The sequence below is a fragment of the Anastrepha ludens genome, chromosome X (assembly GCF_028408465.1).
Source record: "Anastrepha ludens isolate Willacy chromosome X, idAnaLude1.1, whole genome shotgun sequence".
NCBI lineage: Eukaryota > Metazoa > Arthropoda > Insecta > Diptera > Tephritidae > Anastrepha > Anastrepha ludens.
Genome location: NC_071503.1, coordinates 96615428 through 96629703, shown reverse-complemented (window position 1 = coordinate 96629703; position 14276 = coordinate 96615428). Strand labels below are relative to the sequence as shown.

The window sequence follows — 14276 nt, the reverse complement described above, 5'->3', positions numbered from 1 at the left end:
CTTTTTTAAATCACATACTTTTCGGCTGCGTAATGGCATTTTGCTTCGGACCAATTTGCGACTTCGAATTTTTTTTCGAACTTTTTCGGTTAGAAGTATTTTTCTTCGTTCACTTCACTTCCGGTTTCGGATTATCGATTTCGTTGAATTTCGCAACAACAAAATACACGTACGCGTAGCAAATTTAAACGATTTTGCCAGCGGAGTCTCAATTTAACGGCGCGTTGTCAGCGAAGTCTCAGGCGGTTGCTCATAATCCACTTCTGAAAATTGTCATCTGCCCACGAGTACCTCAGTCACTATAGCCAACTTTTACCAATATAAACACGACTACACTTTTAATGCTATATATATCTCATTTATTTCGTTTTTGTATAACCAAGACCGTATTTCAATTATTTCAATATATTATCCAACTTCGGGTGTTGCCGGTAACGGGTACTACGCTCAACTGGACGGACGTCCACAGGGATGTATTTTTTAAGCTTATGGCAGCGTTGCCACATCAGGTGACAATCGCTATTAACTTTTCCTGGACTATATTGTAACTATGTTCTGATAATTCAGAAAATATTTCTACCTTTCCTTTTACAATATATTTTCTACATATTTCGCCAATTTTACTGAAGTCAGATTCTACTATAAAAATTATTCTATTTCCATGCAACATTTTTATTTCTTCCACTTTCTTGTTTATTAATATGATTTGTGTTCTATATTTGTTTACAATTTCTTCCTTTATATAATGCAGTTTGTGTGCATAAATTTAATAGGTTGGTGGTCAAAACTTTAAGTCTTCTACCATAGAGGTATGGTCGTAAGTAGTTCACACTCCATAATATGGCTAAAAACTCTTTATCTGTTGTTAATTTCGCTCGAGATTATTCAATGTCCTAGATGCAAAACATAACGGGTGTCCTTCCTGCAATAGGTTCGCTCCTATTGGGTAATTCGATGCATCTGTAGTAAGTGTAAATGTTTTCTCGAAATTTGAATATATTAGGATAGGATGAGAGCTAATTAATGCTTTTCATTTTTCAAACGCCCTTATATATGTATTTTGGAGCTTTCGTATTTATCTTTACATCTTTCTTTAGGTACTTTGTTATCGGCTGTGCTACCTTAGCATAGTCTTTTACAAATTTTCTATAGTAATCTGTTTAGCCTAAGAAACTTTTGATTTAATTCTCCGTTTCAGGGATTTTTAATAATTGAATCACTTTTATCTTGTTAGGGTTTGGCTTGAGTCCTTCTTTTGTCAGAATGTGTCCCACAAATTCTGTCTGTTTTTTCATGAAGTTGCATTTGTCAATCTGGATTTTTAAGTTTGTCTGCTCCAGTACTTTACAAATGTCAGTTATAGCCTTAACATGTTCTTTAAGTGAAGTGCTAAATATTAGTATATCATCTAAGTATACTACGCATGTTTTTGTTAATAAATATCTTTTTAAAAGATTCATAACATCCCTATATTCTTCTTCATTTAAATGATCTAGCTGAATTCTATCCAATTCAAATTCGCAACTCTCCAATGTACAAATTTCAAGATTACTGTATGGATTAAAAATAAATTTCGTTATCCTCTGATTAAATGTTATATATCCATCCATCAAATTTATCATCGTATTAAAACAGTTTAGTAAATAATGAAATATATATTTTCTTCGTTTTAATTCTGTCAGCTTCCACTTAATTTTCGCATTTCCTGATAGATTAAATTCATCAGGAGAGTCAGTTACTACTTCAAATCTAATAACATCTTTTTTTGTTATTGTACTAAATCAATCGGTTAGTGTAATAAATTTCTTTTGAAATATTTTATATTATTATCAATTAAGCTTAAATTTGCTCCTGTATCTATTATATATTTGTTTTCATTAATTGTAATTGTTCTGACGGGTAAAAAGTGGAGGCTGTTTTTGAAAAAAAAATATCCTGTTCGTTTTGGCCATTTCCATGTTGACTTACATTACATTGACATAAATTTAACTCCGCATGTCTTGACAGCAATTGTTGATTGATTCCCTGATTCCCTCATTTCGCTTTGGTCTTGCCTAGGTTGACTAAGAGATTTTGGCAGAAATTTGGCCTAGGGTGTCCTACCTGAGCGAGATGTTGGGAATTACCCATCATATGACATTGATTTATTTCCATATTGTTAGTGTTAGGTTGATTCCAGCAATTTTGGCTGAGATTTGGGTTTCCTACCTGAGGAACCCTCTGCAAATTGGCCGAATTATTATTATTATCTCTACTATATTGGGGTCGATATTTTCCTGATTGATTAAAATTGTTATTATAATTTCGTTCCTGATAGTAACGCGGGTTAAAATTATTCTGACCCTGATAATTGTATCTATTAAAATTATTATTGTTTTTATAATTATTTGTATTTTGATTATGTTAATTATGAGTTGTGCAATGTCGGCTATAATAAAACACTGGTTGCCACTTTTTGCCATCAGATGATTGCAGCATAACTCCTGCCAGCCCAACACTAGACGCATCGGTATGCACCTCATGCTGAGCGGACGAATCGTAGAGCGCAAGAAGTGGTTCATTGCACAGTTTTTGTATTAACTCAGTAAACGATCGTTGCTGCGCTTCGCCCCACACAAACTTTTATTGTTCTTCTTTACGTAGCAGCTGCGTTATTGGTTTGACTATAAACGAATAGTTGGGCACGAATTTTCGGAAAAATCCAGTAAGACCCAGAAATCTTCGGACCTCTGTGACGTTTTTAGGCGGCGGAAAATCTGCGATCGCGGCTACTTTACGTTTACCCGGCGTTATACCGTTTCTATTAATTACATGGCCCAAATGCTCAATTTCATTTTTAAGAAATTTACATTTGTCCATGCGCAATGTAAGTCCATAACGTTTTAATATTTTTATAAATTTTTCGAGTCGCTTAAGTCCTTCGTCAATAGTTTTACTTGGAATAATAACTTCATCCAAATATGCTAACACTTCACCGCGCGGCATTTGTGCAATAATTTTATCCATCATACATTGGAACACAGCGGGCGCGTTTACCAGACCGAACGGCATGCGGTTGTATTCGTAGTGGCCGTCAGTAGTTACGAAAGCGGTATATTTTTTTGAGGATTCATCTATTTCAATTTGATGATACCCGGTACGTAGATCAAGCGTTGTAAAAAAATTATTTCCGGCAAGTTGCGCGAACTGTTCTTCCATGATCGGCATGGGATAAGGTCTTTTTATAGTAACTTTGTTTAGACTGCGGTAGTCCACACATAAGCGATGTTCGCCATTCTTTTTTTCGACGAGAACAACTGGCGCGGCGTAAGATGACTCACTCGGTCGAATTATATTGTTGCTCAATAATTCAGATACGATTTCGGAAACGATCGCGCGTTTAGCGAACGGAATACGGTACGGCTTAAGGCAAATTGGTATGTTGATGTTTAATTCGATACTCATTTTTGCAACATCACACTTACCAATTTCAGATAAATTTCTTGCAAAAACATCAGCGTGTTGTGTTAGTAGTTGTTGCAAGCTCTGGCGATCAATTACACTTAAATCATTTGTAACGTCAATTTTATTTATGTCTTCTATGCGGCACTGATCTTGTTCAATAACCAAGCGATTACCCGCGCGGCACAATACGTCTCGTCCCAACAATACGGATTCACACAAGAAATCATCGTCAATGACAGGCATAATAGTTGGATTATTATTACCGTCAATTTCTATTATCGCACTTACAATTTCGGTACTAGCATATTGTCCGTCCGCGAACCCTTTCAATATTGTGAGTTGCTCACGCACGTCTCCGATTTTACGCGCGAATGTTTTACGAATAAGTGTACGACTACTACCAGGGTCCACAAATGCTAGAGTTTCTATACCATTCACTTTGATTGTTTTAACTATTTTATCATCACATGCGCGCTGATCAATTATATTAATGCGGTTTTCAGTTTTTAGATAACAGTCTGCGGTTTTATGCGTTGTGCGTTGGCACTTTTCACAGCGCGACTTCCGTTGTGGCTCGGCACAATTTACGGAATAATGTCCAAATTTAAAGCAGTTATAGCACTTAACTTTTTCGAGTGGTAAAGGTGTTTGTGGCTTTTGATTTTCTGTAACCGCAAACTTTCGATTCGGCGGTTTTTCTATCGACGCGTTTGTTTTGAATACCATTTTAGGTGGCGCGGTTTTCACTTCGTTATAAATATTAAAGTTTATAATGTCACTTAGTAAATCTTGACAATGCGTATAGTTATTAGAAATTTTCTTACGTAAGTCTGAATCATTAATGCCGTTTATAATATGGCGCGCAATACTCGAGTCGGATAACCCACCTTTTGAACCTAAGGCAAGCATGCGGTAATAAAACTCTTGAGCGGACTCATTGGTTTGCCGTTTCGTTTGTGCCATCTTAAGATGCACATCGGCTTCATTTTCGATGCACGGAAAGTTTAGCAGAAATTTATGAACGAATTCTGCCCACGAAATAAACACGTCTTGCAGAGAATCAACCCAATATTTTGCTGATCCCGCATCTTTTGCTGTACGGCAAACAAAAGTGTGTTTTCTCTCCACCCATATACACTTCTCAGATTTTCAACGCGTTTTACGAATTGTTTTGATGTTAACGAACGATCGGACGATGGGCCAAAAACGGGTAAAAGTTCAACAATATCGCGCACATTCTCGTATGGATTGTGATAATTCGGTACTACCGGCGGTGCGCGAACGTAATCGAATGTGTACGGTACTGACGGATTCTGGTACGTTGCATACGGCGCGGATGTCACTGGTGGCACAAATGTCGGTGGGGGGAAAGTCGGTGGTGCTTGCATACAAGCGTGCGAAACATATGCATTTGATTGCGGCACAAACGCGACGTGTCCCGATTGAGAAAATTCGGGGAAATTAACATTGCTGGGCTCTTGAGCGGTTGTCCACAGCGAATGTTGACTATTGTATGCGTTCGGTAATACTTGTGGATGCATCACGGTATATGTACTCGTTACGGTTGGAGCGGACTTTTCCATATTACCAATAACATTTACCGGTGAAGACGATATTGGTGGTACAAAATTATTTGATGTCGTTGTATTTTGTTTTTGTTGTAGCACCAAGTCCGAAATAGTTTTTTCTAAAGACGATAACCGCTGCATTACAACACTTTGAGTATCACTTTCGCTTTCGGATACATTGTTGTCCATCAACCGTTCAATTAGTTGATTTTTGTTACCCGTTACTGGTAAACCAGCATCACGGCACATCTTTTTTAAATCACATACTTTTCGGCTGCGTAATGGCATTTTGCTTCGGACCAATTTGCGACTTCGAATTTTTTTTCGAACTTTTTCGGTTAGAAGTATTTTTCTTCGTTCACTTCACTTCCGGTTTCGGATTATCGATTTCGTTGAATTTCGCAACAACAAAATACACGTACGCGTAGCAAATTTAAACGATTTTGCCAGCGGAGTCTCAATTTAACGGCGCGTTGTCAGCGAAGTCTCAGGCGGTTGCTCATAATCCACTTCTGAAAATTGTCATCTGCCCACGAGTACCTCAGTCACTATAGCCAACTTTTACCAATATAAACACGACTACACTTTTAATGCTATATATATCTCATTTATTTCGTTTTTGTATAACCAAGACCGTATTTCAATTATTTCAATATATTATCCAACTTCGGGTGTTGCCGGTAACGGGTACTACGCTCAACTGGACGGACGTCCACAGGGATGTATTTTTTAAGCTTATGGCAGCGTTGCCACATCAGGTGACAATCGCTATTAACTTTTCCTGGACTATATTGTAACTATGTTCTGATAATTCAGAAAATATTTCTACCTTTCCTTTTACAATATATTTTCTACATATTTCGCCAATTTTACTGAAGTCAGATTCTACTATAAAAATTATTCTATTTCCATGCAACATTTTTATTTCTTCCACTTTCTTGTTTATTAATATGATTTGTGTTCTATATTTGTTTACAATTTCTTCCTTTATATAATGCAGTTTGTGTGCATAAATTTAATAGGTTGGTGGTCAAAACTTTAAGTCTTCTACCATAGAGGTATGGTCGTAAGTAGTTCACACTCCATAATATGGCTAAAAACTCTTTATCTGTTGTTAATTTCGCTCGAGATTATTCAATGTCCTAGATGCAAAACATAACGGGTGTCCTTCCTGCAATAGGTTCGCTCCTATTGGGTAATTCGATGCATCTGTAGTAAGTGTAAATGTTTTCTCGAAATTTGAATATATTAGGATAGGATGAGAGCTAATTAATGCTTTTCATTTTTCAAACGCCCTTATATATGTATTTTGGAGCTTTCGTATTTATCTTTACATCTTTCTTTAGGTACTTTGTTATCGGCTGTGCTACCTTAGCATAGTCTTTTACAAATTTTCTATAGTAATCTGTTTAGCCTAAGAAACTTTTGATTTAATTCTCCGTTTCAGGGATTTTTAATAATTGAATCACTTTTATCTTGTTAGGGTTTGGCTTGAGTCCTTCTTTTGTCAGAATGTGTCCCACAAATTCTGTCTGTTTTTTCATGAAGTTGCATTTGTCAATCTGGATTTTTAAGTTTGTCTGCTCCAGTACTTTACAAATGTCAGTTATAGCCTTAACATGTTCTTTAAGTGAAGTGCTAAATATTAGTATATCATCTAAGTATACTACGCATGTTTTTGTTAATAAATATCTTTTTAAAAGATTCATAACATCCCTATATTCTTCTTCATTTAAATGATCTAGCTGAATTCTATCCAATTCAAATTCGCAACTCTCCAATGTACAAATTTCAAGATTACTGTATGGATTAAAAATAAATTTCGTTATCCTCTGATTAAATGTTATATATCCATCCATCAAATTTATCATCGTATTAAAACAGTTTAGTAAATAATGAAATATATATTTTCTTCGTTTTAATTCTGTCAGCTTCCACTTAATTTTCGCATTTCCTGATAGATTAAATTCATCAGGAGAGTCAGTTACTACTTCAAATCTAATAACATCTTTTTTTGTTATTGTACTAAATCAATCGGTTAGTGTAATAAATTTCTTTTGAAATATTTTATATTATTATCAATTAAGCTTAAATTTGCTCCTGTATCTATTATATATTTGTTTTCATTAATTGTAATTGTTCTGACGGGTAAAAAGTGGAGGCTGTTTTTGAAAAAAAAATATCCTGTTCGTTTTGGCCATTTCCATGTTGACTTACATTACATTGACATAAATTTAACTCCGCATGTCTTGACAGCAATTGTTGATTGATTCCCTGATTCCCTCATTTCGCTTTGGTCTTGCCTAGGTTGACTAAGAGATTTTGGCAGAAATTTGGCCTAGGGTGTCCTACCTGAGCGAGATGTTGGGAATTACCCATCATATGACATTGATTTATTTCCATATTGTTAGTGTTAGGTTGATTCCAGCAATTTTGGCTGAGATTTGGGTTTCCTACCTGAGGAACCCTCTGCAAATTGGCCGAATTATTATTATTATCTCTACTATATTGGGGTCGATATTTTCCTGATTGATTAAAATTGTTATTATAATTTCGTTCCTGATAGTAACGCGGGTTAAAATTATTCTGACCCTGATAATTGTATCTATTAAAATTATTATTGTTTTTATAATTATTTGTATTTTGATTATGTTAATTATGAGTTGTGCAATGTCGGCTATAATAAAACACTGGTTGCCACTTTTTGCCATCAGATGATTGCAGCATAACTCCTGCCAGCCCAACACTAGACGCATCGGTATGCACCTCATGCTGAGCGGACGAATCGTAGAGCGCAAGAAGTGGTTCATTGCACAGTTTTTGTATTAACTCAGTAAACGATCGTTGCTGCGCTTCGCCCCACACAAACTTTTATTGTTCTTCTTTACGTAGCAGCTGCGTTATTGGTTTGACTATAAACGAATAGTTGGGCACGAATTTTCGGAAAAATCCAGTAAGACCCAGAAATCTTCGGACCTCTGTGACGTTTTTAGGCGGCGGAAAATCTGCGATCGCGGCTACTTTACGTTTACCCGGCGTTATACCGTTTCTATTAATTACATGGCCCAAATGCTCAATTTCATTTTTAAGAAATTTACATTTGTCCATGCGCAATGTAAGTCCATAACGTTTTAATATTTTTATAAATTTTTCGAGTCGCTTAAGTCCTTCGTCAATAGTTTTACTTGGAATAATAACTTCATCCAAATATGCTAACACTTCACCGCGCGGCATTTGTGCAATAATTTTATCCATCATACATTGGAACACAGCGGGCGCGTTTACCAGACCGAACGGCATGCGGTTGTATTCGTAGTGGCCGTCAGTAGTTACGAAAGCGGTATATTTTTTTGAGGATTCATCTATTTCAATTTGATGATACCCGGTACGTAGATCAAGCGTTGTAAAAAAATTATTTCCGGCAAGTTGCGCGAACTGTTCTTCCATGATCGGCATGGGATAAGGTCTTTTTATAGTAACTTTGTTTAGACTGCGGTAGTCCACACATAAGCGATGTTCGCCATTCTTTTTTTCGACGAGAACAACTGGCGCGGCGTAAGATGACTCACTCGGTCGAATTATATTGTTGCTCAATAATTCAGATACGATTTCGGAAACGATCGCGCGTTTAGCGAACGGAATACGGTACGGCTTAAGGCAAATTGGTATGTTGATGTTTAATTCGATACTCATTTTTGCAACATCACACTTACCAATTTCAGATAAATTTCTTGCAAAAACATCAGCGTGTTGTGTTAGTAGTTGTTGCAAGCTCTGGCGATCAATTACACTTAAATCATTTGTAACGTCAATTTTATTTATGTCTTCTATGCGGCACTGATCTTGTTCAATAACCAAGCGATTACCCGCGCGGCACAATAAGTCTCGTCCCAACAATACGGATTCACACAAGAAATCATCGTCAATGACAGGCATAATAGTTGGATTATTATTACCGTCAATTTCTATTATCGCACTTACAATTTCGGTACTAGCATATTGTCCGTCCGCGAACCCTTTCAATATTGTGAGTTGCTCACGCACGTCTCCGATTTTACGCGCGAATGTTTTACGAATAAGTGTACGACTACTACCAGGGTCCACAAATGCTAGAGTTTCTATACCATTCACTTTGATTGTTTTAACTATTTTATCATCACATGCGCGCTGATCAATTATATTAATGCGGTTTTCAGTTTTTAGATAACAGTCTGCGGTTTTATGCGTTGTGCGTTGGCACTTTTCACAGCGCGACTTCCGTTGTGGCTCGGCACAATTTACGGAATAATGTCCAAATTTAAAGCAGTTATAGCACTTAACTTTTTCGAGTGGTAAAGGTGTTTGTGGCTTTTGATTTTCTGTAACCGCAAACTTTCGATTCGGCGGTTTTTCTATCGACGCGTTTGTTTTGAATACCATTTTAGGTGGCGCGGTTTTCACTTCGTTATAAATATTAAAGTTTATAATGTCACTTAGTAAATCTTGACAATGCGTATAGTTATTAGAAATTTTCTTACGTAAGTCTGAATCATTAATGCCGTTTATAATATGGCGCGCAATACTCGAGTCGGATAACCCACCTTTTGAACCTAAGGCAAGCATGCGGTAATAAAACTCTTGAGCGGACTCATTGGTTTGCCGTTTCGTTTGTGCCATCTTAAGATGCACATCGGCTTCATTTTCGATGCACGGAAAGTTTAACAGAAATTTATGAACGAATTCTGCCCACGAAATAAACACGTCTTGCAGAGAATCAACCCAATATTTTGCTGATCCCCGCATCTTTTGCTGTACGGCAAACAAAAGTGTGTTTTCTCTCCACCCATATACACTTCTCAGATTTTCAACGCGTTTTACGAATTGTTTTGATGTTAACGAACGATCGGACGATGGGCCAAAAACGGGTAAAAGTTCAACAATATCGCGCACATTCTCGTATGGATTGTGATAATTCGGTACTACCGGCGGTGCGCGAACGTAATCGAATGTGTACGGTACTGACGGATTCTGGTACGTTGCATACGGCGCGGATGTCACTGGTGGCACAAATGTCGGTGGGGGGAAAGTCGGTGGTGCTTGCATACAAGCGTGCGAAACATATGCATTTGATTGCGGCACAAACGCGACGTGTCCCGATTGAGAAAATTCGGGGAAATTAACATTGCTGGGCTCTTGAGCGGTTGTCCACAGCGAATGTTGACTATTGTATGCGTTCGGTAATACTTGTGGATGCATCACGGTATATGTACTCGTTACGGTTGGAGCGGACTTTTCCATATTACCAATAACATTTACCGGTGAAGACGATATTGGTGGTACAAAATTATTTGATGTCGTTGTATTTTGTTTTTGTTGTAGCACCAAGTCCGAAATAGTTTTTTCTAAAGACGATAACCGCTGCATTACAACACTTTGAGTATCACTTTCGCTTTCGGATACATTGTTGTCCATCAACCGTTCAATTAGTTGATTTTTGTTACCCGTTACTGGTAAACCAGCATCTCGGCACATCTTTTTTAAATCACATACTTTTCGGCTGCGTAATGGCATTTTGCTTCGGACCAATTTGCGACTTCGAATTTTTTTTCGAACTTTTTCGGTTAGAAGTATTTTTCTTCGTTCACTTCACTTCCGGTTTCGGATTATCGATTTCGTTGAATTTCGCAACAACAAAATACACGTACGCGTAGCAAATTTAAACGATTTTGCCAGCGGAGTCTCAATTTAACGGCGCGTTGTCAGCGAAGTCTCAGGCGGTTGCTCATAATCCACTTCTGAAAATTGTCATCTGCCCACGAGTACCTCAGTCACTATAGCCAACTTTTACCAATATAAACACGACTACACTTTTAATGCTATATATATCTCATTTATTTCGTTTTTGTATAACCAAGACCGTATTTCAATTATTTCAATATATTATCCAACTTCGGGTGTTGCCGGTAACGGGTACTACGCTCAACTGGACGGACGTCCACAGGGATGTATTTTTTAAGCTTATGGCAGCGTTGCCACATCAGGTGACAATCGCTATTAACTTTTCCTGGACTATATTGTAACTATGTTCTGATAATTCAGAAAATATTTCTACCTTTCCTTTTACAATATATTTTCTACATATTTCGCCAATTTTACTGAAGTCAGATTCTACTATAAAAATTATTCTATTTCCATGCAACATTTTTATTTCTTCCACTTTCTTGTTTATTAATATGATTTGTGTTCTATATTTGTTTACAATTTCTTCCTTTATATAATGCAGTTTGTGTGCATAAATTTAATAGGTTGGTGGTCAAAACTTTAAGTCTTCTACCATAGAGGTATGGTCGTAAGTAGTTCACACTCCATAATATGGCTAAAAACTCTTTATCTGTTGTTAATTTCGCTCGAGATTATTCAATGTCCTAGATGCAAAACATAACGGGTGTCCTTCCTGCAATAGGTTCGCTCCTATTGGGTAATTCGATGCATCTGTAGTAAGTGTAAATGTTTTCTCGAAATTTGAATATATTAGGATAGGATGAGAGCTAATTAATGCTTTTCATTTTTCAAACGCCCTTATATATGTATTTTGGAGCTTTCGTATTTATCTTTACATCTTTCTTTAGGTACTTTGTTATCGGCTGTGCTACCTTAGCATAGTCTTTTACAAATTTTCTATAGTAATCTGTTTAGCCTAAGAAACTTTTGATTTAATTCTCCGTTTCAGGGATTTTTAATAATTGAATCACTTTTATCTTGTTAGGGTTTGGCTTGAGTCCTTCTTTTGTCAGAATGTGTCCCACAAATTCTGTCTGTTTTTTCATGAAGTTGCATTTGTCAATCTGGATTTTTAAGTTTGTCTGCTCCAGTACTTTACAAATGTCAGTTATAGCCTTAACATGTTCTTTAAGTGAAGTGCTAAATATTAGTATATCATCTAAGTATACTACGCATGTTTTTGTTAATAAATATCTTTTTAAAAGATTCATAACATCCCTATATTCTTCTTCATTTAAATGATCTAGCTGAATTCTATCCAATTCAAATTCGCAACTCTCCAATGTACAAATTTCAAGATTACTGTATGGATTAAAAATAAATTTCGTTATCCTCTGATTAAATGTTATATATCCATCCATCAAATTTATCATCGTATTAAAACAGTTTAGTAAATAATGAAATATATATTTTCTTCGTTTTAATTCTGTCAGCTTCCACTTAATTTTCGCATTTCCTGATAGATTAAATTCATCAGGAGAGTCAGTTACTACTTCAAATCTAATAACATCTTTTTTTGTTATTGTACTAAATCAATCGGTTAGTGTAATAAATTTCTTTTGAAATATTTTATATTATTATCAATTAAGCTTAAATTTGCTCCTGTATCTATTATATATTTGTTTTCATTAATTGTAATTGTTCTGACGGGTAAAAAGTGGAGGCTGTTTTTGAAAAAAAAATATCCTGTTCGTTTTGGCCATTTCCATGTTGACTTACATTACATTGACATAAATTTAACTCCGCATGTCTTGACAGCAATTGTTGATTGATTCCCTGATTCCCTCATTTCGCTTTGGTCTTGCCTAGGTTGACTAAGAGATTTTGGCAGAAATTTGGCCTAGGGTGTCCTACCTGAGCGAGATGTTGGGAATTACCCATCATATGACATTGATTTATTTCCATATTGTTAGTGTTAGGTTGATTCCAGCAATTTTGGCTGAGATTTGGGTTTCCTACCTGAGGAACCCTCTGCAAATTGGCCGAATTATTATTATTATCTCTACTATATTGGGGTCGATATTTTCCTGATTGATTAAAATTGTTATTATAATTTCGTTCCTGATAGTAACGCGGGTTAAAATTATTCTGACCCTGATAATTGTATCTATTAAAATTATTATTGTTTTTATAATTATTTGTATTTTGATTATGTTAATTATGAGTTGTGCAATGTCGGCTATAATAAAACACTGGTTGCCACTTTTTGCCATCAGATGATTGCAGCATAACTCCTGCCAGCCCAACACTAGACGCATCGGTATGCACCTCATGCTGAGCGGACGAATCGTAGAGCGCAAGAAGTGGTTCATTGCACAGTTTTTGTATTAACTCAGTAAACGATCGTTGCTGCGCTTCGCCCCACACAAACTTTTATTGTTCTTCTTTACGTAGCAGCTGCGTTATTGGTTTGACTATAAACGAATAGTTGGGCACGAATTTTCGGAAAAATCCAGTAAGACCCAGAAATCTTCGGAGCTCTGTGACGTTTTTAGGCGGCGGAAAATCTGCGATCGCGGCTACTTTACGTTTACCCGGCGTTATACCGTTTCTATTAATTACATGGCCCAAATGCTCAATTTCATTTTTAAGAAATTTACATTTGTCCATGCGCAATGTAAGTCCATAACGTTTTAATATTTTTATAAATTTTTCGAGTCGCTTAAGTCCTTCGTCAATAGTTTTACTTGGAATAATAACGTCATCCAAATATGCTAACACTTCACCGCGCGGCATTTGTGCAATAATTTTATCCATCATACATTGGAACACAGCGGGCGCGTTTACCAGACCGAACGGCATGCGGTTGTATTCGTAGTGGCCGTCAGTAGTTACGAAAGCGGTATATTTTTTTGAGGATTCATCTATTTCAATTTGATGATACCCGGTACGTAGATCAAGCGTTGTAAAAAAATTATTTCCGGCAAGTTGCGCGAACTGTTCTTCCATGATCGGCATGGGATAAGGTCTTTTTATAGTAACTTTGTTTAGACTGCGGTAGTCCACACATAAGCGATGTTCGCCATTCTTTTTTTCGACGAGAACAACTGGCGCGGCGTAAGATGACTCACTCGGTCGAATTATATTGTTGCTCAATAATTCAGATACGATTTCGGAAACGATCGCGCGTTTAGCGAACGGAATACGGTACGGCTTAAGGCAAATTGGTATGTTGATGTTTAATTCGATACTCATTTTTGCAACATCACACTTACCAATTTCAGATAAATTTCTTGCAAAAACATCAGCGTGTTGTGTTAGTAGTTGTTGCAAGCTCTGGCGATCAATTACACTTAAATCATTTGTAACGTCAATTTTATTTATGTCTTCTATGCGGCACTGATCTTGTTCAATAACCAACGATTACCCGCGCGGCACAATACGCCTCGTCCCAACAATACGGATTCACACAAGAAATCATCGTCAATGACAGGCATAATAGTTGGATTATTATTACCGTCAATTTCTATTATCGCACTTACAATTTCGGTACTAGCATATTGT

General features: G+C 36.6%; 2 protein-coding genes across 2 annotated transcripts; both read right to left on the bottom strand.

The window, feature by feature from the left end:
• Positions 1-2622: 2622 nt before the first annotated feature.
• LOC128870391 (uncharacterized) lies at positions 2623-5261 on the bottom strand. Its single transcript, XM_054113006.1, has 2 exons — positions 4631-5261; positions 2623-4538 (listed from the first exon to the last, which is right to left on the bottom strand). Exons 1-2 carry the CDS (start codon positions 5259-5261, stop codon positions 2623-2625), a joined length of 2547 nt encoding a protein of 848 aa, XP_053968981.1.
• A 2622-nt stretch (positions 5262-7883) lies between these two features.
• LOC128870390 (uncharacterized) lies at positions 7884-10523 on the bottom strand. The gene has a single exon (XM_054113005.1). It carries the CDS (start codon positions 10521-10523, stop codon positions 7884-7886), a length of 2640 nt encoding a protein of 879 aa, XP_053968980.1.
• Between the last annotated feature and the right edge of the window lie 3753 nt (positions 10524-14276).

What these genes read in the sequence shown, in the direction of transcription:
- LOC128870391 (XM_054113006.1), bottom strand. Translation starts at nt 5,261, where the DNA reads ATGTGCCGTGATGCTGGTTTACCAGTAACGGGTAACAAAAATCAACTA. An exon ending in TTTTGGCCCATCGTCCGATC is followed by an intron (nt 4,539 to 4,630) that starts GTTCGTTAACAT and finishes TTTGCCGTACAG; the next exon opens with CAAAAGATGCGGGATCAGCA.
- LOC128870390 (XM_054113005.1), bottom strand. Translation starts at nt 10,523, where the DNA reads ATGTGCCGAGATGCTGGTTTACCAGTAACGGGTAACAAAAATCAACTA.